This window comes from Octopus bimaculoides, chromosome 7 (genome assembly GCF_046866305.1).
Source record: "Octopus bimaculoides isolate indiv1 chromosome 7, ASM4686630v1, whole genome shotgun sequence".
NCBI classification, from domain to species: Eukaryota; Metazoa; Mollusca; class Cephalopoda; order Octopoda; family Octopodidae; genus Octopus; species Octopus bimaculoides.
Genome location: NC_142934.1, coordinates 25,686,733 through 25,714,352, shown reverse-complemented (window position 1 = coordinate 25,714,352; position 27,620 = coordinate 25,686,733). Strand labels below are relative to the sequence as shown.

The 27,620-nt window shown below is 37.6% G+C and overlaps 1 protein-coding gene across 6 annotated transcripts in view; it reads right to left on the bottom strand.

Moving 5' to 3' along the window:
• The window catches only part of LOC106874846 (neuronal membrane glycoprotein M6-a), a 664,201-nt gene that overhangs the window by 473,661 nt on the left and 162,920 nt on the right, over positions 1-27,620 (bottom strand). For all 6 annotated transcript variants that reach the window (XM_052969399.2, XM_089355036.1, XM_052969395.2 and 3 more), the window contains exon 2: positions 7,377-7,430. In XM_052969399.2, the coding sequence (XP_052825359.1) occupies positions 7,377-7,430 (54 nt within the window). The remainder of the gene's footprint in view (positions 1-7,376; positions 7,431-27,620) is intronic.

Below are 27,620 nucleotides of genomic sequence, written 5' to 3'. Positions count from 1 at the left end.
CGCGCCATGTTTTCTCATTAGAATAGACTGTATTACATAACAGAAATATACCACATCCCAAGATCAATTTTTGTAGACAAAACGTAGTTACACTAGAGCAGGCATAACTGTGCTTTTAAAGTTTGCTTTACACATCGTAGTTCAGCGTTCGATCTTACGGCAAAATAACTTGGACATGAATCTTCTGCTTATAGCCTCAGCCAATTCCTTGTGAGTAGAATTTAGTAGATAGAAATTTGCGGAATCGGCTTGAACGTATATAGTGGTTAAGAGTGTTATACTCATGGTCATCAGATTGTAGTTTCGATTCCTGGACTGGATGATGTGCTGTGTTTTTGAGCGAAACACTTCATATTATGTTGCTCCAGTCCACTGGGGCAACGTGAAATGAGTAATCCTGCGACAGACCAGTGTTCCGTCCAGAGGTGGGGAATATATACGGCACAGAACCTGAGAAAGCAACTTTATGAGCCTATGGCTTGAGAAGAAATTTTGAGATAGATACATTTCTTTTATTAGCCACACAGGGCTCAACGAAGATGGGACAAATACAATGTAGAGCTTTTCTTTTTGGGAGGGGGAAGGAAGGAAGGAAAAAAAAAAAAAAAAAAAAAAGATAGATAGATACATACATACATACATACATACATACAGACATATACAGACAGACAGATGTTGACAGTGACATCGAAGTTTCGCTGACCGTCGGCTTCATCAGACAGTGTATCGAAGCTAATGACCTGTAAAATTTTCAAGTCACTTTCAACATTTTGTGAAAACCAACTTGACACTCTACTTAAATATATTGAGTGATTCTCCAACAAATGTGCAACTATTTTTTATGCCTGCGTATATATAACAACCATATATATACATCGCCATTTTAAAAACAACAGCATCAGTCATCTTAGTTCCTAGAGTAACCTAGAATGGTCAAGGAAATTCGCAATCTGGTCTCCTTGACAAAACTATTTAAAACAAAATAATTAAGATAGTAATTAATGATAACAGTTTCAAATTTTGATACAAGGTCAGCAAATTTCAGTGGAGGGATAAGTCGATTCCATCGACTCCAGTGCTCAAGTGGTCCTTACTTTACGACCTCGAAAGGAGGAAAGATGAAGTCGACATTGACAGATTTTGAACTCAGAACGTTAAAACGGATAAAATGCCGCTAGGTATCTTGTCCGGTGCGGCAACGATTCTGCACGCTCACCTTAGAATACTAATAATCTTTCTACAATAGGCACAAAGCCTGAAATTTTGAGGGAAGGGGAAAGCAGATTACATCGACCCCAGCATTGCCAGCTCAACTAGTAGTAGTAGTAGTATTAGTAGTTTTTGACGGAATAGTGAATTGGATCTAATCAAAAATTTGAACACTGACAAAACCCTAGCCGCTAATTGCTTGAAGTGATTCCATTTAGGGAAATTTGGTTTGATTGTTTGTTTATTAGTTTTTCAACTGCAGAAAATAATTTCAATATATTTCCGATTCAGTTAATTACAAATGGAATCACTCTCGCTTCAATTTCTTTCATTTTCAATGTTAGTTAATTTTATATTTCGTCGTTGTTACATAATAATAATAATAATAATAATAATAATAATAATAATAATAATAATAATAATAATAATAATAATAATAATAATAATAATAATAATAATAATAATAATAATAAGAAGAAGAAGAAGAAGAAGAAGAAGAAGAAGAAGAAGAAGAAGAAGAAGAAGAAGAAGAAGAAGAAGAAGAAGAAGAAGAAGAAGAAGAAGAAGAAGAAGAATCTGTTTTGTTGAAGTTGTTTAGTTTTCCATTAATATTTCTTGAATCTAATTAAGGATTCTTTCACGAAGAATACTAATAGTCTCAATATTGTTTGTGTTTACGCAGCAATACGCTGGATTTTTTTTCTTCTTGCATGTTCTGTTTTTCCCTCCAGAAGACACCGGGACGATCGGTTAATTCATAAGAGATAGAGAGTAAAAAAATAGACAGACGAGGGGAAAAAAAGAAAAACAGAGAAAATACTAGCTTCCTCTGCGTTACGGATGCGTTGAGTTTCCTGTAAAATCTTGCCGTAATGCAGAATTTTGTAACGTGAAGGTTATTTTGCTATTTTCCATTCACTCCAGTGATACATAAAAGTCAATGAGGCTTCCCATGTTACAAGGCAAAATGGAAGTTTCTTTTGTGGTATCTACCACAGTATAGTTTGTTCTAACAGAACATCCGCGTTTATGTGGGGTAAATATTACCTCGCAGTGTTAATATAACCTCTGTCGCTAATATACATACATATATATACATATATATATATATATATATATATATATATATATATATATATATAAAAGTTCAAAAAAGGAAAAAAGACAAAAAATACAACAACAAAAAACAACAACGTGAGGACGTGATACAGATAGCGTTACTAGACGCTCGGGAAAGGAAAGAAAGAGAATTTGACGTTTCGAGCGGAGCTCTTCGTCAGAAACAAAGAAAGTCCAAAGAAGGGGAAAACGGAGAAAGAAAAAATCGGAGGAAGAAAAAATCGCCACCGATATCCACGAGGTCACATTGTGACACACACATATATATATATATATATATATATATATATATATATATATATATATATATATATATGCGTGCACATATGTCTTTATGTTTGCGTTGTGTTTGCCTCGTACCACCGTTTGTTGTTGTTATTTTAACCCCTGGTCAGGACTGATTCGAACTGACTTATTTTGAAAGTGTTACAGCCGTGATCACCTCGCTTTATTTTCAGACATAGTATATATCTAAGAACGGAGAGGAAACTCGAAAGAAGTTTTGTACCCCTTGATAACAGTCCGGCTTGAGACCTTACCTAGGAGCTACGCAACAACAGCATCTAAAACTCACATCTTTCTGAACAGTCGTTACTACAAACTGCCAAAACTCCAAATATTGGCAGAATAACAGAATCTATGAATTAACAAACAATAGATATTTTATTCTGCGTTTTATACTTTTATATGTTTTGATTTAAATAAGATTGAAATGTGCTTCGCAGGTGAATTGTCAGGCAAGTGATTTGATTTGAAACTGAAATGATTCGAGCGTAGAAGATGTCTTTTAGTATCCCTTCAAAAACTCACAAAAATTGTTAACTTCACCGAATCATTATTATTTGATGTCAAAATTTTCGTCGCAACCTGATAACTGACGTGATTCAACTGCATCGAATTTGTGAAATAGACCACAAATATGGGGGGTGGGCACCGAGTAATATAGAAAATGAATCAATAGTATAGACCGTGAATTATGAGACAGGTTACGGACTGAGAGAGAGATCATCGATAAATATACACAAATTAGATCACAAATTATGAAGCTGGTAGACCATAAACAAATATAGATCACAGATTACAAAGCTGGCTATAGAGTGAGATAGACAATGAATGATTGATATAAATGATAAATGAGGAAAGTGGAATAGACCACAAGAACAGGCTAAACTGAGAGAGAGACTACGAATCAGATTTTAAGTATAAAATATTCATATAATTATGTCGAACAATCCCAAAAGGTCTGAAACGTTGGTGGAAGAGGTTAGTCGTTTAATCTGACATATAAATCACACATACACATGCGTGTACACATATACACATCAATAATGAAGTTCGTAAATTTGTATCAGTTCAAGTATCGCGACGATTCGAGTCAAACAATTCCTCTGAGAGTGAACCTACTTGAACATAGATTGTACATATTGCATTTTTTTAAACATGTTTCAGTCACTGGACTGATGCCTGATAGAAAAGGCAATTGGTGCATATGCTTATTTCAAGGATTATTGCTGCCCTGCCCTCTCATTAGTATCTCATCTAACCATCATCTACCATCCTGGATAGGGTTTCAGGCAGGACTTTTGTCAATGAATACAAAGCTTCTTTCAAGTGCACTCTCCTTTCTGTGTGTGAATACATTTATATATATATATATATATATATATATATATATATATATATATAGAGAGAGAGAGAGAGAGAGAGAGAGAGAGAGAGAGAGAGAAAGACAACTAGACAAACAGACAGACAGACAGACAGACAGACAGACAGAGACAGAGAGAGGGGGAGGGGGAAATAGAAAACAACATTCAGAAAAGGAAAGACAGTGCAAAATCTTCGAGACAATCAGTCAGCTCTTTAGGCCACGTTTTGCACCCAGAGATTTGGAAATACTTTGGAAATACCTTTGCAAAGCATTTATGTAACACATCCACACGCATGCGCGTGCGTGTGGGGGGGGGGGGGTGCACGCGTGCGCAAGTAAGCAATCATGCGTGCATATGAGTATAAACTCACCCCATGATTCTCAGCTTTGTTACTGCCCAAAACAAAATCCTAACAAGAAACATGTTACGTGCAACTTTGCCTCAACAAACACACACACACACACACACACACACGATAAATATATATATATATACGCCTTAGTGTTAATTTCTGTGTGTGTGTGCACATGTGCCACGTGTGTGGAGGGAGGGCGTATATGCTACCCATTTAAACATGTTTAATTTCGATTCAATATAAAATAACACATGTTCAAGATTTGTCATTAAAACTGATACAGGGCATACTGTTGCATTTATCATTAGCTCACTGGATACGAAAGAAATAACAATAACAACAACAACAACAACAACAACAATAATAATAATAATAATAATAATAATAATAATAATAATAATAATAATAATAATAATAATAATAATGATAATTCTAAATGTTTTGCTTCATATTCGCACGAGAAGAAATATACACCTTCTGCCAAATTTCTAAGTCAATATCCGGTAGTAATATTACATAAAAATAAATTAATTTTGTAGAAAACAGCATGAAGGAAGTCCGGCATTGGTCTGTTTCACTGAAATGCTTTTCAGTTGGAATAGGTAAAATGTTTCCTGATTTTTAATGAATGGTTTCGGGTCATAAATCTCTAACCAGATGATGTGGATTATTGATTATTGATCTACTAGAATCTATGTATCCAAGACGAAGTGAAGCATGAATGACAAAACGGATGAGATGTTTCGGAAACACAAGAAAAAAAGAAAATGAAATCAAAAGATGAGAGAAAGAGAGTGATAGATAGATAGATAGATAGATAGATAGATATAGGGAGAGAGACAGGGGTAGGTGTGAGGAAGGAGTAAGAGACAAAGAAAAAACGAATGAGAAAAAGGAAGAATATCTTGCCCATTGGCTTAGCTAAATCCTCTTGGCAGCATCTCATGACGAAACTGCATAGTTACTACCTTACCTTCTCACTGATCAAATCAATGACTTACTTTGTTTCTGTGTAGAACGTGATCGACCCTACTAATCATAATGCAACTTAAATGAAAATGTCATGAGAGGCCGGCTGAGATACTTGTGAATTTATATATTTTCAGGCGCATTACGGCCAAACAATTTGAGTGATAACTTGACATGTTTATTCATGATTTTTTCTTCCTTACTGTGTCATTATGAAACCGACATCACGGTATCACACACACACACACACACACACACACACACACACACACACACACACACACACACACACACATTGTTGTTGTTGTTGTTGTTGGCACTCCGTCGCTTACGACATCGAGGGTTCCAGTTGATCCGATCAACGGAACAGCCTGCTCGTATAATTAACATGCAAGTGGCTGAGCACTCCACAGACACGTGTACCCTTAACGTAGTTTTCGGGGAGATTCAGCGTGACACAGTGTGACAAGGCTGGCCCCTTTGAATTACAGGCACAACAGAAACAAGAAAAAAGAGTGAGAGAAAGTTGTGTTGAAAGAGTACAGCAGGGTTCGCCACCATCCCCTGCCGGAGCCTCGTGGAGCTTTAGGTGTTTTCGCTCAGTAAATACTCACAAGGCCTGGTCTGGGAATCGAAACCGCGAGTCCGCTGCCCTAACCACTGGGCCATTGCGCCTCCACACACACACACACATGAAAAGAAAAAAACTCCAAAATCTTCAACATACATTACGTTCAAATTAGCCTCAATACACATACAGAATAATCCAGAAATCCATTTATATTAATCAAAATATACAATATTATAGATCCATTACAGCTAATCTTACCAATCAGTTTCGTACAGGATATTAGATAATCAGGTGATTATCTAATAACAGTGGTCGTCAGAAACGGGGTGGATACAGAAAAATCCATCTCTGACACTCGCAGTTATTACATAATTAGCTGGTTGCTTAATATCCTGTGCGAAACCACCGATTAGTAAGATCGACTGTAATGGATCTGTAACATTGCATATATAACTCCACAATATGTAACGATCGCTACATTTTTAAAATACAAGAAATCAAGCCTTATATATAACGCTAAATTGTTTTCAATTTACTATATGATATCATTTCTGCTAGAAAATTTCTATTTTCAATTCTTTTTTTATTTTTTCTTTCTTTCTTTACTTGCTTTTTTTTTTTGGCATAATTATGTTTCGTTTTATTTTGAGGCTAAAGACTAGACGAATTTTATACTGCAACAAGTAATGCAGGAAGCATACCTGGTAGAAATTTCTTTTACAAAGAAATATAAAGGAATATATTAGATATAAGAGCCGAAAACGAAAATAACTTTACAGACTTTTGGGAGTGTATGAATAATGCAATAGTATCATGTACCGTTCATCTACAATCGTTTAAATCTTATCCGCAAGGTCTGTACCACACCGAACATTACACGACACAACACAAAACAAACGAACTCGTTTTGACAATAACAACTAATAAATTTGAGTAGATATTAATGTTTTGTTGACTAACATGGAATATTAACTGACCGTTTTCATGTCAGCCTCTCAGGCTACACACGAGTCAAATAATGAATTCTTTCCTTTTCAGTGAAATAGTCAAGACAACGATATGGTATAGTAACCTCTTAGCACTTTAGTGTTAAAAAACATTTGTATATACTTAGATACCCTTTCTTTTCTTTTCGACTTTTTTTTTTTTTGACAAGTGAATTAATATATTTGGTGAGTCTTTCATTCTCACTTCAGCAAGTAGCAATTATGATGAAGGGTGTGCTTTACGGATGAGACCATAATATGCCTGAAACATATTCAGAGTCGCCTCCCATACATACAAAAGAAATTGAAATAAAATATCAGTCTTTTGCTAAATCTTATATTTTTCCTTTAATGTGTAATTATTGTTAGTGAATCCTTTTAATTCTTCCCCACCACCTCCTCTGCATTAACCATATCGGTACTAACGAATACATTTGATTATCAACTACCAACAGCATGACATCCTGTTGAATGTCAGAAGTGGCTTCCGGTCTTAAGCTGAAATACACACAACTTACCCGAGTCTTTCGATGATTTATAAGTACGTTCGTAGAGGCCATTCTCAGTAACGTCTGAAATGAAAAGGAATGTGTTAGAGGTAACATGCCATGCGGTTAGAAACAGTGGAAGGTTCGCCTGCTTATTGAAGACATTTCAGATATACACGAGAAATGGCAAAAAAATGGGATACGTCAAGGGTTAATTTGGTTAATTAACAGCATGGCAAGATAAATATACAGAAGTCAAAATTCAAAGGTTAACAAAATGTCACATATCACAAGAATGGTCAATCGGTTTGTGGGAAAGAAATCAAGCTTAGTAACAACAATGGAGAATTGGGAGTACGAGAGTTCTAGATTGATTCAAATGTTAAGGTGTGTAAAGGCTGCGGATAGAAATAAAGCTAGGGTATGTGATGCACAAGTGAATATATAGGCTGAGAAGAAAGAGGAAGTTAAGAGAGAACAGAGAGTAACAGAGGAGTGAAATGGAAGTTGAGAAAGTAGGAGAAGAACTGGAAAGAGAAGAGAGTGAGAGTGAAAAATAGAGAGTAAAGGAAAATGATGGGGTAAGGTAAAGGTAAAAAAGGAAAAGAAAAGTATATGAGACACAGAAACTGAGGAAGAAAGAAAAGTAGAGAGAGAAAGTGGGGAGAGAAACAGCTATAGACGAGTAAAGAACGACGACAGACAGACTGATAAGGATAGAAGGGAGACAAACAGGTAGAAGGAAGGGAAATAGTTGAAAGCAAGGTTGAGATCAGGAGATGAAACAAACAAATGGGTTGCAAGAATAAGTCATGCTTCACAAAGTAACTAAATAACAGAACAAAAAAATAAATCAAAAGCCATGCTAAAAAAGTAAACAAACAAACAAACAAAATCATGCTGAAGGAATACGGGAGAGTTTAAGAAGACAAAAGCAACAATTTCGAATTATCAAAGACAGACAGTTGGCTCTACAGACAGATCAATGAACTTGGTTGTCTTTAAAAAAAATATGACAGTACGATGGTTCTCTCTGTTCACATCCTTTGTCAGACAGGTTTGTAGCTAATAAGGCAGCGGAGGCAGTTGCCTCGCAGAATAGTTTAATGCTAAATTTGCATCCCTAGAAATTTAGAGTTTATCACTTCCTCAATAGTACAGTTGAATACACAAGCATCTATACTGTCTCCCTTCTGTGTACATTTTTGTTTTTATAATTCTGGTCGTATCATAAGATTCTGGATTCTTTTCCTTTACAATTCCTCATAACTAATAATTCCTTAACCTTTTGCCTGTCCTGAGTATCACATATGACACTCAAAACATTTCCCTGGTGTCCATGCATCATATACGACACACATCTCCAATTCTTTTTAACCACCAGAGTAACTTGGGTTATATGAAAGGAAAGCGTTACATTACTCAGAACGTATGGAACAACGGATAACTAAGTCAGAAAATAAACATGAACGTCTAGGACAAACTTTAAAAATTCTTTGGGTAGGTGTTAAAGTGTTAAATATATTTTCTTTCAACGATTTTTATAAATTCTTTTTTCAGAACTACCCCTCTAACTCATTCCCAATCGCCTAATTGCTGCTGCTCATCACCCTCCACCTTTTATTTTCCTATCTTGTCTGCATTTGTGACTGAATTATTGTACATATGTATTTCTGACCCTCACTTCCTTGCTCAATTTTCTCAACCCCACGTTACTAGTCTGCTTCTCATCATCTCCCTTCCAATTCGATTAAATTTTATGACCTCTCTCACACCTTAATTCCTCCCACTACTTTACCTACCCGTACTCCACTTCCCACCAACATGTCTACCCTTATTCATCGCTCATCTACTTCCTTGATCTTTTCCCCCCAGTTGCAATTTAGCCCAACAGATAACACCTCTCTCTTTCTCCCTCTCTCTCTCACGCACCCTTCCTGAAAAAGGCCAAAACTTCTGATTATTCATTCTTCACCGAAAATGAATTAACTATTATTTATTTTTTTATTGTATGAAATTTCACGGATTAACTTCAGTAATAGCAAGTGTTTCACACAAACTGAAAATCCAGGAAGCTTCCTTCAGTCGTGAAATATAAAATAACATGGAGTCGAATCAAACTGTTTTAAATAATACATAAAACTTCTACTAAATGTGTTGAGTGCCTTTTCTCTTTCGCTTGTCCACTCACTTGTGCAGCCACCTCGAGAATGACATACATAGTCATAGAGCTTACATTACCTGCACACGTTGCTCGTTAGCAATATTCTACCATTCTAAAACTATTTTTGATACACGTTACTTCTCTACTAATTTTGCTATTCTATAAATTATGTTAATGTCAAATCCTGCGTTCAAAGAATATTTTATTCAATGAAGAATAAAGCTAGAATGATGTAGCATATTTCTGGAATTTATTAACGCCCACAGTTTGTTGTTAGAAAATGCTATAGAATGAAATACATTTGATGTTCTTAATAGCTTTATGCTTGTTTTAATGGAAATCACTGCATTCACAAAGTTACAAATGATTTTCACAGCAGTTTCAGATCATAATATAAAAACTAATTATATTTAATGCTGAAAATGGACATTAGTATTTGAGTTAAATGTTTTGTTAATTTGTTCAATGCTATGTCTTTTACATATTTAGAGCACAAATTATTAAATGAATGAATATTTTAGAAATAAAAGAAAACGAATTCTCCTATGGCTTACATAATATCCATTTATGAACTGCTCAGAACTATAGATAGCTGATATGAAACAGTTCTACTGACACTATGAATATTTGAACTAAAGTAAATAATTGTCGGCTTACAATGTCAAAATATTGAGTTTCTAGATAGCTGCTTGCAGTAAGTCACCTAATATTAAAAATTGTGAATCAGATGCCTTTAAGATACCAGTGAAAACACAAAAATAACTGCTTCAAGTGGGATGGACGTCATGTCAAGGCCTACTCTAAATCTACCACTGACAGGTTATATATTTTATTTTCAGTAGATAAACAAATGAATAAATAAAAGTAATGAAAATACCAGAGTTCAGAATCGAACCGTAAAGCATCAGTATATTGTATCATTAAAAGAATTTATTTTTTATGTCGGTATTTGCTCCACGCCTCTTACTGATCAACACTTACTGTCTAAAACTGTCGCTTTTCTGGCGATGTCTTTACTGATGATAATCCCGTGTCGCTGACAAATTTAGAAACCTTGCTGACAAGGTGTCTCTCGTTAACGTTAATCTGTACACCCTGTTGATAATTTGAAAGAAGACAACTATTATCCAACGGATTCACTGATCCTGTTTTGTTCATTCGATAATGTTAATGTAAATACAAGCACCAACAAGAACAGAATTTCGTATTTTTTCTTACAGACGCTATGTACAGTTTCTAATTGCAGTACAGCCAGCAGTCATTCGTGAGTATAGTTTGGACACATGTTGCGACTTATACTCTAAAGCTAAATGAAATTAATGAGGTACTCACAGCTAACCTAAGCAGTGACAATCAAAACAGCAGGTAAAAGACCCTGACCAAGTCAAGTGAAAAATAATTCTACTATAGGCAGAAGGTCGGAAATTTTGGTGGGCGGTGACTGGTCGATTACATCGAACCCAGTGTCAGCTGGTATTTTATCGACCCCGAAAGGATAAAAGGTAAAGCAGATTTCGGCAGAATCAGAATCTGGACTCGACGTAAAGCCGGAAGAAATGCCACTAAGCATTGTAACCGGAGTGCTAACAATTGTGCCATTTCACCGTCCTAGACCAAGTGAAAATAATACCGCCAAAGCACAAATTACTCTTTTATTGATCACATCAAACTCTCAATGAAAACAAAGTTCCCTCTTAATGCCTGTGCTACAAATTCAAAGACTTGATTGGGGGTGAACATTAAAGTGTCGGCCAATCAAAAACCAATACGCAAAAAGAAAAAAAAGTTGATATTTGACGAATTATAAATATTCTTTAATGTTTCCAAGAAACTTGTCGCAATCTCTGTAACCCTGCACAGATCCAAATCTTTCTTCCCAAACATTTATGTAATCTTACACTTATAACGTTTTTTTACCAGACGGTTCCACACAGAGAACTATTATTCTCTGTGCTACGAAAACTTGAAACCATAATGTCAACCGAGTTCATCGATACAATGGTTTCAGACTGCGCAGCATCTTGAGCAAGGTCGCGCCAAGCCTTGTGAATGAAACGGAATATATGAGATCTCCTTGGAAATTCAAATGGTCAACTTTGTCACATTCTGTCGTAATGATTCTGCTTGAGTACACGTTAAGGATAGATGTGCCTATACTCAGCTAGTTACATTATAATTCAATGAATTATTCAAGCCGTTTTATTAATGGAGCAGTTGGATAACTCATCGTAAAAACTGACAGAGATCCATGAATATGCGTGCATGTGTGTGTCTGTTATGAAGTATGTACATCATCTTTAAGGTAACAACGGAGTAGTACAGCTCTCGAATTTTTACCTCGAAGAAAGGTCCTGCTCGATACATCACAATTCACAAACTTATTTTACGAATGTTATTTATTCATAGACAATAGCTTGCAGCAAATAACTCTTTCAGGTCAGTAAAAATGTCCATATCAGCTGCCTCACTACGTGACTACACACACACACAGAATTATATATATATATATGAAATATCAACTCTAGTACGGTTTCGGCTTGGATATTCATGTGTATGTGGGCATTTGCCCAAGTTTAGTAAAGGACTGATACAAAACACCATGAACGCCTCATATGTGCGCGCAGGTAAAGGCACTGGATATATGTGAGAGATGAACATTGAGTGTGAAAGAGTAAAAATATGTTAGAGAGATGGATAAATGTATGTATAGGTACGCAGATAAAAAGAAAGAGAGAGAGAGAGAGGGGGGAGTGTGTGATAAGGCAAGTTTGTGACAGTGAAATTTCGAGAAAAAGTATTGTGAATTGAGTTGTGGTAACGCAAGATGTATGTCTATAGGTTTATCAGAGAACATAGAGATTTATCGATTGACTACCTGACAAGTGATTACTTAATATATAAGAGAGAAATTGAATAAAATGCCCGTAATACAACATTGTCAATTCAATACACTACATACGTTCAACAATAAAAACATAAATAAGAGATTTTGTCATAGCCTTTTAGTGTTATAAAAAGGAACTAGTTCAAATACTTCTGGGTTTTGCTAAGTCGACAAATTTATGTAGTAGTTAAGCTTTTAACTTTTATTTCAGTCATCGGATTGCGGCCATACTGGAGATCTACCTTGAAGATTTTCGTAGAACAAATCAACTTCAGTACCATTTTTGTTTTTAAAAGTCTGGTATTTATCATAGCAGTCTCTTTTACCAAAATCGTTAGAAGGACGTAAACAAACCATTTCAGGTTCAGAAGTGGTAGAGGGCGAACAAACTATTTCATCGCATTAAACAGTATATACAGTATTTCTTCCATTGACCCCATCCTTATATCATATCTCTAGAGAAAATTATTGCATTTTAATGACTATTTTAAAAAAAGCTATTACAAAAATAAACCAGACCAGAAAAATTACTACTTAAAAAGGATACCCACACACACACACTCTCACCCCCCCCCCTCTCTCTCTCTCTCTCACACACACATACATACGCCGGTCTTCCACAGTTTCATTTACCAAAATCCACTCACAAGCAAATGACGCTTGGTCAAGATTCTTTGCTGTGGGACCGAACTCGAAACGACGTGGTATCAAAACGAGCTTCTTCAACCACACAGTCCTATACAGACTATTTCTAAAACTACCATGAAAGATGTAAGAGATATCATGGATAATTTCAACAGTATAACGTATTATTAAACGCTCAATATGGAAGAACCTACACACGTGTCGAGGACTTAGTTTCTGGGAAATCCCAACAATTCTATAAATGATAAATAAATACATAAATAAATAATAAATAAATAGAAAGACGAGCTCAGTGATTACTGTCACTTCAACAGAAGCATAACGAACAAACGTTTCCTTGACTTTATGCATGGGAAATAAACGTTAATATTTACAAATAAACTTCGAGTTGCCTCCCTTGAATGAATTTTTACGTTAATTTTAGATATTTTCTTTTCGTCTTACGTTTATTAACTACTGCTTAACAAACTATCCTAAACGGATCCAAATCATTTCATTACATAAAACAGTATATACAGTATTTCTTCCACTGATCTCCATACTTATATCATGTATCCACAGTCAATTATTGCACTTTTAAAGATATTTAAATACGCTATTACAAAAATTTACCGAACCAGAAAAATCACTACTTAGAAAGAATATGCTTTTGTCTGTCTGCCTGTCTCTCTCTCTCTCTCCATCTATCTATCTATTCATTCACACACGCACAGAAGCTTTTGCACAGGTTACGTTAGCTAAATTGGTCAACCCGAAATCTCGAAGGTATATTAGAAGATACTTGCTGAAGGTGCCACATGATGTCGGATATAGAACCAGAAACCACGGTGGACACGAAGCGAAATTCTTAACCACTCTCACAGGCGCCGACCTAGCAGTTATATTAAGAAGTCGGCCACGCAGTTAGATGGTTCTCTGTTCCATCCCTTGTCCAGTATAGCCTCAGGCTGATCAATATCTTGTGCGTAGGATTTTCCTCTGCTGAAGCTGGAAGTTTATATATTATTTTAGTTCACGTAAACACACATTGATTTTTAAAATTGAATCTTCCGCTGACATCTGTAAAACCCTACATTAAAAAAAAAAAGCAGCTTTAGCCCTAAGACCAAGATATACATTAAACACACCCATGAATTTACTAAAATTACAAATTTCTCCACGCAGACAGTCTACACTTATAATTCGCCCCCAAGTCATGTTCAGAGATTCACAAATTCTTTTTTGCTTTTTCCCTCTTTATTCTTTTCTACTTTAGGCACAAGGCCCAAAAGTTTTGGAGAGGGGCCAGTCGATCAGATCGACCTCAGTACGCAACTGGTACTTAATTTATCGACCCCGAAGGGATGAAAGGCAAAGCCGACCTCGGCGGAATTTGAGCTCAGAACGCAAAGACAGATGAAATACCTATTTCGTTATTGCCCACAAGGGGCTAAACATAGAGGGAACAAACAAGAACAGACGAACGGATTAAGTCGATTACATCGACCCCAGTGCGTAACTGGTACTTAATTTCTCGACCCCGAAAGGATGAAAGGCAAAGTCGACCTCGGCGGAATTTGAACTCAGAACGTAACGGCAGATGAAATACCGCTAAACATTTCGCCCGTCGTGCTAACGTTACCGCCAGCTCGCCGCCTTCTCCTTCCTTATTAATAAGAGAAAACCATTTGCATCCACGAAATTATTCTCTCTTCACCGTAGTACAGTATAAGTTTCAAGCATTTTAGTTTAAAACTAATCTTCATTTAACATTGCATGGTTCCGGGGTCAGTCCCACAGCATGACAACTTGGACAAATATCTTGTACTCTAGCCCCGGACCGACAAAAGCCTCATGAGTGGATTTAGTTGACAGAAACTGAAAGAAGCCCGTTTCATATACGAAAAGATGCTAAAAAAGTTCGTAGCTTTAGATTTTTTTTAAAATGCAGGGGGATTAGTTAATTATGATTTTATTTAAAATATTCCCCTCTCAGATTCACACACTTATTGCAGCGATCCTTCAGTTTTTCTAAGGCCCGTAAAAGAACTCGGAAGGTTGGGTCTCCAACCAGACCATTGTGTGTGTGTCAGAGAGAGACCACTGCTTGACAACCGATACTGGTTTGTTTGCTCCCGTAATTTAGCGGTTCGGCATTGAGACGGATAAGATTAATACTAGACTTGAAATATAAAAGTAAGTACTGGAATCGATTTCCTCAACTAAAACTTCCAAGGCGGTGTCCTAGCACGGCCGCAGAGCAGTGACTGAAACAAGTAAAAGATAAACTATGTATACCAATGAAACATCAGACCACTGTGGTACATACCTACCTCTCACTACTGCAATCGGATTTTGCACTTAACATAAATAGAACGAGAGAGAAGGGCAAAAAGAAAGAGAAAATATACTAAGAGAGTGAATGAGAGAGAAAAAGTCAGATTGACAGAAAGAGGAAGTGTGTGTGTGTGTGTGTGTGTGTGTGTGTGTGTGTGTGTGTGTGTGTGTGTGTGTGTGTGTGTGTGTGTGTGTTCGTTTAACTTTTTACGTAAGTTTCAATATACTTAGCTGAATCTACTCGACCGGTTCACCAATAAACACCGAGGACGTGATAATGTCTGGTAACAAGAAGACACCTTGAATATCACGACGGTGAGTCGTCTTTTTAAGTAATGAATAAATCTTTTGAAGTAATAAATCAACTGTTGCAACAACGCTATATTGACAAACCTTGTTCTGAACCCGGATCTAAAAATGCAGAATTGTTGGTCGTCAACGTTGAGTAAGAGCACCCTTTGACTGCTAGTCGGAGATGGTACCTGGCTATGTGGTAAAATAATTTTACTGGTCATCAATTGATGATTTCATTTTAACCAACGTGAAAGACAACCCTGTCAATAATAGACCCAGTATGCATCTAATACTTCTCTGAAGCCTCTACATGGTCAGCATACAAGAAATATAGCCTAAATCTTCTTCAACTCTTTAACATTTAAACCGGCTACATATGGCCTAAAGATTCTACTTGTTTTATGGTTAGGGTTAGAGTTAGATCCAGCCTTTCACACCTAGCGTACAATGCAGTTCTAAAAATAAATTATCTCCCATTGCGTGGTACCTCGGACAAGTGTCTTCTACTGTACCCTCGGGCTGACCAAAGCCTTATGAATGGTTTTGTTCCCCTATCACCGTTTGACAAACGGTTCGGCAAAAGAACCGTGGCTGTAATGCTTTTGATCCTAGTTCTGTTCGATAAGGGTTGGTTCGAGTCGAAGCAACAACAAAAAGTATTTCGAAAGAAAAATTACATTGAAATAAAGCAGAATGTTGATCTTGTGAAAAGCAAACAGGTGAAATCATAACAATGTGGTTAAGAAATTCGCTGTTTAACCACGTAATTTCGGGTCCAGTCACAATGCGAGATACCTTGGGTGTTTTCTACTACAGTTTCGGGCAAGGCAATGCTTTGCGAGTGAATTTGGTAGACGGAAACCATCTTGTGCGTGTGTGTGTGTGTGTGTGTGTGTGTGTGTGTGTGTGTGTGTGTGTGTGTGTGTGTGTGTGTGTTTGTACTTGTGTGTCCACCCTCCCCCATCACTTGACAACCGTTGTTGGTTTATTTGTGTCCCCGTAACGTAGCGGTTCGGCAAAGAACGTCGATAGAATATGTACCAAGCTTTTAAAAAGCATGCGGGTTGATTTGTTCGACTAAACCCTTCAAGAGGGTTCCCCAACATACACGCAGCAAAAAATAAAATAAAGTTCAATATTGAAATGGTACTTCATTTAATGATATCGAATAAATGAAAAACCAAGTTGGCATCAACAGGATTTGAACTCAGAGCATCGGAACGAATACTGCAAAGTGTTCTGTTCTATGCACCAACGATTCTGCTAATTCTCCGCCTTCGTATCTTACCAACGCAGAGCTATGAATAAATATAGAGAGCCATATCTATATTTAGTCTCGTTGCTAAATTACATACATATAGATATAACTATATACATTATCTGTTCATAACACACGCTGCGTTGGAAATTTTGTAAATATTTTCAAGCTGTCAGTCTTGTACCATTATGCAAATGATTATGTGACTAGGCACATTCTCATTTAAAGAAGTAACTTTATCCCAACAACTTGTCAAGGGAGGTAAGCGAATCTTGAACAGTAACACGAAATCAATGGGTTCATTTCGTAACCAAAGCTATAGAAAATTTTTTCATGGGGTGAATTTCACAGTGAGACCAGACACAAGCTAATATTGGGACCAGTATATGGTTTGGTTGCACGGCTTTCTAGAAACAGCAGCCGAATTCATTTCACAACCGAAGCTACGGAAAGTTTCTCATGGGGCTAATTTCACAGTGAGACCAGACCCAAGCTAATAGGAGAGCCATTATATGGCTGCACGGCATTCTAGAAACAGCAACCGATAAGGCGGCGAGCTGGCAGAAACGTTAGCACGCCGGGCGAAATGCTTACCGGTATTTCGTCTGCCGTAACGTTCTGAGTTCAAATTCCGCCGAGGTCGACTTTACCTTTCATCCTTTCGGGGTCGATAAATTAAGTACCAGCTACACACTGGGGTCGATGTAATCGACTTAACCCCTTTGTATGTCCTTGTTTGTCCCTTCTATGTTTAGCCCCTTGTGGGCAATAAAGAAATAAGAAACAACAACCGAGTCTCCCTCGAAACACATCAAGTTTTTAAAATGTATGAAAAGACCTTAGCCAGTTGCCTGTCTTTTGTATCACGTGATGCACTGGATATATTTCCCTGGCGTCCATGCATCACAAATGACAAACATGCCCAATTTTTTTCAACTACTTATCAACGGAAATCTGTATATAACTCCAAAGGTATTAAACACGGGATAACTAAAAGTGTGAAAACAAGCAGCGGTCCTTCAGTTTTTCTAAGCCCCGTAAAAGAACTCGGAAGGCTGGGTCTCCAACCAGACCATGCTTTGGACAGGCAAGGGTTAAGCAATATAATCTGCAGTATACAGTGTTCGAAAGCAGACAGGATAGCCATAGCTGGAGTGACTTCGACCATCAAAGATCTGATCGAAAGTAGGGCTGACCTGGGTTGAAACAACAAGAAATACTATTACTACTAACATCAACATCAACACCACCACCAACTACAAGAAATACTACTACTACTACTACCACCACCACCACCACCACAACGACTATTACAACTACCAACAACAACAACAAAAGTAGCAGCAGCACAGACTTTGTAATGAGGTGGAAAATCTATAAAGCTGACAATGGACGATAAATGAACTTAATGGACGTTCATGTAAAGGTTAGCTGTACTCAATTCCAAACATTAACTAATTATCCGCTATTTATTTATAATGGAGTTATTGAAGTTATCTACAGAGTAATAAGATCACTCAGGCGCCGTATGGTTAAGAAGTTTGCATCACAACCACAAAGTCTCGATTTCGATCCCACATTGTGGAACCTTGAGCAAACGTTATTCTTTTATTTCTTTAGGCCGACCCATACCTTGTGAGAGAAATTGAGTAAACGGGAGCTATCTAGAAGCTCATCGAATTGATTTTTATTATTTATTTATGCGCCCTTTTAAAGCATACCCAGGCTCATGGGTCCGGTTTCCCGGTTTCTATGGCGTGTGTGTTCCCCACCCCCCAGCAGGACGGGCCGCCAGTCCATCGCAGCTTTACTCAAGAAACCGGAAGAAAGAGTGAAAGAAAGTTGGGGCGAAAGAGTACAATAGGGGTCGCCACCAACCCCCTGCTGGAGCCTTGTGGAGCTTTAGGTGTTTTCGCTCAATAAACACACACAACGCCCGGTCTGAGAATCGAAAGAGCGATGCTCCGACCGCGAGTCTGCTGCCCTAACCACTGGGCCATTGCGCCTCTACTCATCGAATTGATAGTACATGTAATTCAAAAAAGGTATAATCTTGGTGCACACTGTGTCACACTGACCCTGCCTAAGAATTACTTTAAAGGTACAAGTGTTCGAGGAATATTCATTCACTCAGATGTTAATTCAATGAGCAAGCAACTCAATTGATCGAACGACTGAATTCTTGTCTTCAAATGATCGAGCAAACCGTTCATTGAAAGTGTTCTACCCATCACAATCTCATCATTTTTTTCTTTCTTTTTGTATATTGAAGACGACGTCGTACGATGTGCCCTTCCTGTTTTAAAACAGTGGAGGCGCAATGGTCCAGTGGTTAGGGCAGCGGACTCGCAGTCATAGGATCGTGGTTTCGATTCCCAGACAGGGCGTTGTGAGTGTTTATTGAGCGAAAACACCTAAAGTTCCACGAGGCCCCGGCAGCGGATGGTGGCGAACCCTGCTGTACTCTTCCACCACAGCTTTCTCTCATTCTTACTTCCTGTTTCTGTTGTGCCTGTAATTCAAAGGGTCAGCCTTGTCATACTGTGTCACGTTGAATATCCCCGAGAACTACGTTAAGGGTACACGTGTCTGTGGAGTGCTCAGCCACTTGCATGTTAATTTGACGAGCAGGCTGTTCTGTTGATCGGATCAACTGGAACCCTCGACGTCGTAAGCGACGGAGTGCCAACAACAACAATTTTAAAACAGTAAAGTGTAGCTTCAGGGAAATTTGACTGCTTTATTTAAAAGTCCGAGTCTGGGGCGATATGAACTCAGAATATAAACGTAGGAGACGAAATTATATAAGGCATTTAGTTCGGCGCTCTTCCGCTTCACCTAATTTACTGCTTTTCCGTCCAATATAAAACCTATTATTGTTGTTAAGTAGTAGTAGTAGTAGTAGTAGTAGTAGTAGTAGTAGTAGTAGTAGTAGTAGTAGTAGTAGTAGTAGTTAGTAATTGTGGTGGCAGTGGGAGTGGTATCCTGAAACTGCATGAATAAACTGAAAATATCATAAATAATTGGTTAGTATTGTAGCTCCGATTTCAAATTTGGCATATATCCTTATAATACATTCCATCATTTTTACAATGTCTGCCAGAACGAGAAACTAATTAAACGTTTAAAGCCGGTTGCCATAATTTCCTGACTCTTTAACACATTAATAATCTGCAATAGAAGCATGGAGTAACACCTCGATACCCACCACAGCTAGTAAAAGACATATCCACTACACCCCACCCCTCAAGCACACTCGCGCGCGCGCTCTAAAATTCTATAACATTTACAATATTGACCTACCAGCAGTCTTTACACAATTCCACCTGTTGCTTGCCATTGATTTCCTTCCTCTATTCTACGCCAATTATTATGTAAAGTCTGACATTCTGAATATAGATGCTTTAAGTTAAGGAATTTCTTTCCTCGCTTTTCTTACGATTTGTAGCAGTTGTACCAATTGCCAGCCTTCCCAAATATCATATTGCGCAATACAAATATCAATCTATCTGCTTTTTGTAAAACTGTTTTTATTAGGAGATCTAAGTCTGTAACATATCCAGAGTTATTTTCACATTACATCACAAACTCTTAATGTTGCTATTTAATGTTTAATTCATTAGAATATCCGATTTGTCACCGTTGTCTGTTTTGATAAAAATTGTCATTAACGCTAATGATTTTTTTTTCTCAACCTTTCAACACTGGTGTAACTCCAGTTATAACAAATTATTTTTGGTCCATAATATGATGTATGTAAAGTGCCTGAACCAATCCTGCAAGACACTTTTCAGACGTTCGAACGATTCCGCTGTTGACCTAAGCAAGATCTGAAGACTAAACAACAATCTCAAAAGGATGAACCACGAAGTCGACCACAGTGAGACTTGACAGTAAAGGGAGGTAAATGAATATTTTGAGTGCTCTACTGATTTTGCCATACACCTTAGTTGTATACTGATGACAAATCTGGTAGGAAATGAAAGCGATGAAGAGCAGTGAACGTGTGTTTTGTTGTTACTGTTGTATCGTGTCTACCTATGCTAGCTAGCAAGCTAACTGTCACTTCCCACCAGCCACTTCGTTATAATTTAATAGAAACATGTTTTACAGCAAACATTCCTTCTCGCTGTGCGAGCTGAGGTGAGCAGAAGGTCACTAGATACAAGATGAGATTAAACAGACACACACACACACACACACACACACACACACACACACACACACACACACACACACACACACACACACACACACACACACACCTACTTACCTACCTACATGCATTCATACACAACACACACACACACACACACACACACACACACATCTGTATACATAAACCCATGCATATATACACTCTTTCACAGAGGCATGTATCAAATGTAAATTAGGTGGCAACACATTTGATGAGAGAAATAATTAATTTCAATCACAGCCTTCGTGATGAGAAACAATCATAATCGAAAAGATTAATTGTGGTTGAATAAATAAATAACGCGGGAAAGACAATTCCCAAAATATAACTAAAATTAAATATGGAATGCAAAGGGGCGCAAGTCTAATTTCTAGCAATAAGGTGACAACTCGCGACATTTTTTAGTCTTATTAGACATCATCAGCCACATATAGTTTAAATACTGCTACAGATTTTAGAATAGCTAAAGAAGTATAAAAGAGTCGAGTGAATGAACATAGAGCGCCTTATAAATTAATAGAATAACGGAGGAGAAAATACTCAAGGAAGACTGTCGCATGAAAACTTGATAGTAACAGCATAGTTGATGTAGTAAAACAAGTTGAGACTACACTTTAACATTACTCTTATGCGTGTGTGAATGTGTGTGCATGTTTGCCTGGATGACAATGTATATATTTGAAGGCTCGTCGCCTAGTGGTTACTGCTTTGAGATAGTGATCGTAATGTCGGGGGTTGGATCTCTGAACAGAGTGGCGCGTTGTGTCCTAGAACAAGGCGCATCATTTCATGTTGCGCCATTCTACTTAACTAAAAAGGAGTACAAGGCCGGTACAGCATCTCACCCTCTAGCTCTCACATCCTTGATGTTCCGCTAGGTCATGAGTGGTGGAGGGGACGTTCGAGAGAATGGTCATGTCTGCTCGAGACTACAGAAACACTTAGGATAATTAGCGAAAGTACGGTACAAGCTACCAGATCGTATCAGCTTGACGACAACGACCAAGCTTTATATATATAATCATAATACAAGGGTAAGATCCAGGGATCCATGTGTAGGAAGTTTGTAAGCTTCAAGCAGTCTGTGACAAAACGTGAACAGTGTACTATATGAAACAATATATTATATTAAGGGCATTACCATACATAATTGCCTCACGCTAGGAGGGACTCTTAATAAACACATTGTACCGAACGCAAGGGAATGCAACTCTCGAAGCGAGCCTTTTAAAACCAGACTCAGCTGCATATAATATGATTTCATAAGTAGTGCGCAAAATGCACTTTTTAATAACCCACTCACAAACATGTATACATCATCGCCATCATCACACTAGGCGGCCCCCAGTCAAGCCAGATAGCAGAATACTCACCATTAGAGCACACGTTCCTAAACTAATGTCGCGCCAAGGCCGTACGTCTCAAACCCAGACTCACTGGTGTCTACATGAGGACAGACAAGCCAATGTCGCTTTTCAGCAGCTGACCGCTGTCTCTAAAAGACAAATAGTATCGCTAACTCGGTCTTTGCCTTATATCGATTCGCAAGGAATTGTATTGTATGTTACCTCAGTACTGGTAAGATGAGTGGTGATGCCCCTCAAATTTGTTTTAGTGTTGATGTCATTAAAATACTTTACAAATAAATTAGCAATTCTTTTAAGTAGCATTCATTTACACTCATATTCATACACGCACTGACATGGCTAAATGTTTATATTAACTGCGCAAAAGGTACTGTGCTTTCACAAGTCCTCTGGAAACAAAGGACACCGCTTGCGTGGTGGCACTCGTTTACAATTATTACGCAGAGTCAAGACTTGTTACACACACATCAGCGTGCGTGTAACGTGTTTCATTGCTTTGCCTTGGCGTGATCATATATATATATATATATATATATATATATATATATATATATGACGGGCTTCTTTAAATTACAGAGAAGAGTCACATAGCGATCAGCTGACCTGAGAATGCGATACAGTCACCAGTTGATGACATTAAAATACGTTGGGTAAAGTTCGTATCAAATGTCATTCATAGATTCAATTGTGCTGTAATATAGTCAAGGACATGCAACAACGTCAATGTATAAACTTGTATTACTCGACCAAGAAAGGAATTTTTAATCTATTTCAAACAATATTATATGTTGAAAAATCGTATTTAATTTCTATTTTGGCAAGCAGTTATATTTAATACTAGTAGCTGTACCAAGCCTTGCCTGAGTTTCTTGATATCTAAAATAAATACAATTACTTTAAAAAGTTGTTGACAGGCGTGGCTGTGTGGCGAGAAGATTGGTTCCCAGCCACATGGTTCCTGATTCAGTCTCATTGCATGGCACCTTGAGCAAGTGTCTTCTCCTATTGTCTCGAGCCTTGTGAGTGGATATGGTACTTGAAAACTGAAAGAAGATCGTCGTGTGTGTGTGTGTGTGTGTGTGTGTGTGTGTGTGTGTGTGTGTGTGTGTGTGTGTGTGTGTGTGTGTATAATGATATTATATTATGTATATGTGTATATATGTATATGTGTGTGTGTATATCTTTGTGTCTGTGTTTGCCCCCACCACCACCATCATCACTGCTTAGCAATCCATGTTGTGATTAAGTTCGCGTAACTTAGCGGTTCAGTAGAAATGACCGATAGAATAAGAACTAGGCTTAAAATAATAAGTCCTAGGGTCAATTTGTTCGACTAAAACCGTTTAAGGCAGTGTTCCAACATGGATACAGTAAAAAAAAAAAAAAACGCTGAAACAAGTAAAACAATAAAATTTGATCCGGATTTGTTGCTTCAAAAGAATTTCAGAGAGTTCAAGATATGCAAAATAAATAAATAAATAAATAATCCTTTCTACTCTAGGCACGAGGCTTGAAATTTAAGTGGGTGGTGAGCAGCAAGTCGATTTCATCGACCTCGTTGTAATTATTTTATCAACTCCGAGAAGATGGAAGGCAAAGTCGATCTCGGCGGAACTCAGAACATAAAGACGGACGAAATGCTGCTAATAAAGATTTCAGGCCTTGTGCCTATATTATTTAGAGGGGAGTCTAATCGATTATATTGACCTCAATGCGCAACTGGTATTCATTTTATGTACCCCGAAATGATAGGAAAGTCGACCTAGGCAGCATTTGAACTCTGAACGTAAAGCCGGAATAGATAAATAAATATATAGATGTATAACGAAGACGCGATTATCACATGAAAAGATTTGTCCTTTTGAAAAACTTTCAACTATAATCGTATAAAACTCTGGCTTACAACTTGGAACATTCATTTTTATATATCAGGATATGATTGCTAAGAGGGTAGAGAGCAGTGCAATGGCAGAATCGTTAGAGAGACGATAAAAAAAAAGTCTTGCTGTATTACTTCGTTCTTTACATTCAATCTCGTCTACTTCAGCTTTCATCCTTCCGAGATAGATAAAATAAAATTATCAGTCAAGTATTGAGATCGATCTGATTCCCTGTTCCCCTCGAGTCAAATTTTTGAGCTTGAGCATATGATAGTGTTGGCACTCCGTCGCTTACGACGTCGAGGGTTCCAGTTGATCCGATCAGCGGAACAGCCTGCTCGTGAAATTAAAGTGCAAGTGGCTGAGCACACCACTGACACGTGTACTCATAACGTAGTTCTCGGGGATATTCAGCGTGACACAGTGTGACAAGGCTGACCCTTTGAATTACAGGCACAACAGAAACAGGAAGTAAAAGTGAGAGAAAGTTGTGGTGAAAGTGTACAGCAGGGTTCACCACCATCCTCTGCCGGAGCCCCGTGGAGCTTTTAGGTGTTTTCGCTCAATAAACACTCACAACGCCCGGTCTGGGAATCGAAACCGCGATCCTATAACCGCGAGTCCGCTGCCCTAACCACTGGGCCATTGCACCTCCACTCATATGATAGTAATTATTTTTAAGTCGGCAGAGCACGATGCATACCTAGAATCGTTAGAGTATCAGAAAAAAAAAAACTACTTGCAGTATTTGTTCTGGCTCTTTACGGTCTGAGTTCAAACCACGCCAAAATCTATTTCACCTTTCATTCTTCTTTCGTGAATAATATGAAGCAGTAGCGACGTACTATCTTTTCTTTTCCACTAGAATGAATTCTTTACATTGTTTTCATCACTAAAACGATTAATAATGTTTAGTTGATTTCATTGATTATTCCACCACATTTGTGTTGTGTTGCGCCAATGTGAGAAATAACTATAATTACTAAGTCGCGAGTATTCTATATCATCATCGTCGTCGTTACAAAGAGCTAACGAAAGGGTCGCTACGTAGTATGCTTGAGCTACAATGAATATCAACCGAATCTTCCTCAAATCAAATTACTCTCTACTATCTAAAAAGCAAGGCACCCTGAATAACGTAGTTTTAGATCTACACATCCTACAAAATAAAGGGCATGGCTATGATATATATGTTAATCTAAAGCAAGTTATGATTGTTTATGAATTTCATTGGCTTTTATTAAACAACCAATACAGGTAGGAAGCTGTATTGGTAGTTTAATCCCAGGTGAGCTCTGATTAAGCAGATCTTTGATCAGTCAGGGTTGAACAGAAGCTAAACAAACAATATTCATCTTTATTTATGACAGATAAGTGATCTCGAAGATTGGGTCTTTGCAATAGTTTGTGTGACTACCAATCTTGATAGTATTGTTCCTCATAATATATCCATGGTTATATTTCCAGGCCATGGCGAGGTTAAAAGTAAATTGAATTTCCATCTCACTTATGGCGAAACATGAATAAGAAATTGTGAGCGAGGAACTCGAAAGTCTCAGCCCATTGTGAAATATATAATTAAATGAGTTAAGAACCCAGGTTATAGTTTTAATTGTAATACGTAAACCCGACGACAATCAGATCACGATTAAACAAATTCGAAACTAAGAACAAATACTGAATGCAAAAAACGTATGCCAGTAAATGTTTCTATTTTCATGTAACAATTCCTGCGTTGATCTCTCGTTCTTACTGGCTCAGCAACCAGATGAATAGAACATGAAACAGTCCATGGGACAGAACATGAGACTGACCAATAACACAACAGAGCAATGAGAATTATTATTGAAACCTAGAAACCGTTAAAGTAGACTGACAATTCACTATTTAGATCAGGCATGGGCTACCTTTTTCGGAAAACGGGTTTCATGAGACATGGCTCATATTCAGGTGGGCTGCACTACTTAAAAAGTTAAAAGTGAAGAGTTGCGCAATGTCAACCTCGCTCTCTTGTTTGTGAGCATTGTTTTTCCAGAAGCAAAATCAGGCTAAGACAACTGAGGATGGGGACAGATGCAATAATGCAGTGGATGACCAAGATGTCTTACTTGCTGTCTGCACTTCACAATGTATTACTGTATCCACTTTAGCTTCAGTTGAACCACGAAGGTTGCCCTCGCTATGTCCACCGGATCCAGTCGTCACATGCGTAGGTAGGGAAGACCCAATAAGCTAATTGACCCAGACTTAAGTCCCTAACAGGTGTTACTACTACTCTGAGTCAGTGCAGACTTGGGAACAATAGTGGCTAAGAGGTGGTTCCACACTCCTCAAAACCTTGGAACTCCCGGACGAGGACACCACCACTGGATAAAGCTCAAAGTTATACCCAGGACTGGTTTGGTTCACCTCGACGTAGATATGCAAAATAGGCAGAATAAACACGGCCAAAACATCTTTCAATAAAGGTGTGAAAGGTCTGCTCGATCGAGACTCACTTAAGGCTTACACAACACCACCAACACCAACAACCCAACTACACAGTGACTGTCATACTTGCTTTCCAACATGCAAATAACCACGTGGAGTACGAAAGATCTGTAACAAAGGCTACAAAGTGAGGCAACTGTAAACCTAAGAAAGAGACTATGAATTTTTTTTAAATCTTTGTTTTCAGTTATATTGACATCGTAGTGCTTTTTCCTTGCTACCTTTTTCTAATTCTCTTCCTTTTTCTTTTCGCTATCTCTCAACTTCAATATGATTGTTAAATCTCTTGAGTCATCACTTAAACAAGGCATGGTATATAATTAAAAGTAAAAGGCAAGGAACATTTCAGTTTGTACTGCAACATCCATTCACCTCCGACTTTTTAAAAAGGAGATGAACCATCAAATCTCTCTCTCTCTCTCTCTCTCTCTCTCTCTCTCTCTCTCTCTCTCTCTATCTATCTATCTATCTATTTATCTACCTATCTACCTATCTATCTACCTATCTATCTTTCTATTTATCTATCTATCTATCTATCTATCTATCAATCTACCTATCTATCTATCTATCAATCTACCTATCTATCTACCTATCTATCAATCTACCTATCTATCAATCTACCTATCTATCAATCTACCTATCTATCAATCTACCTATCTATCAATCTACCTATCTATCAATCTACCTATCTATCAATCTACCTATCTATCAATCTATCTACCTACCTATCTACCTACCTATCTATCTATCTATCTATCTATCTACATACGTGTGTATC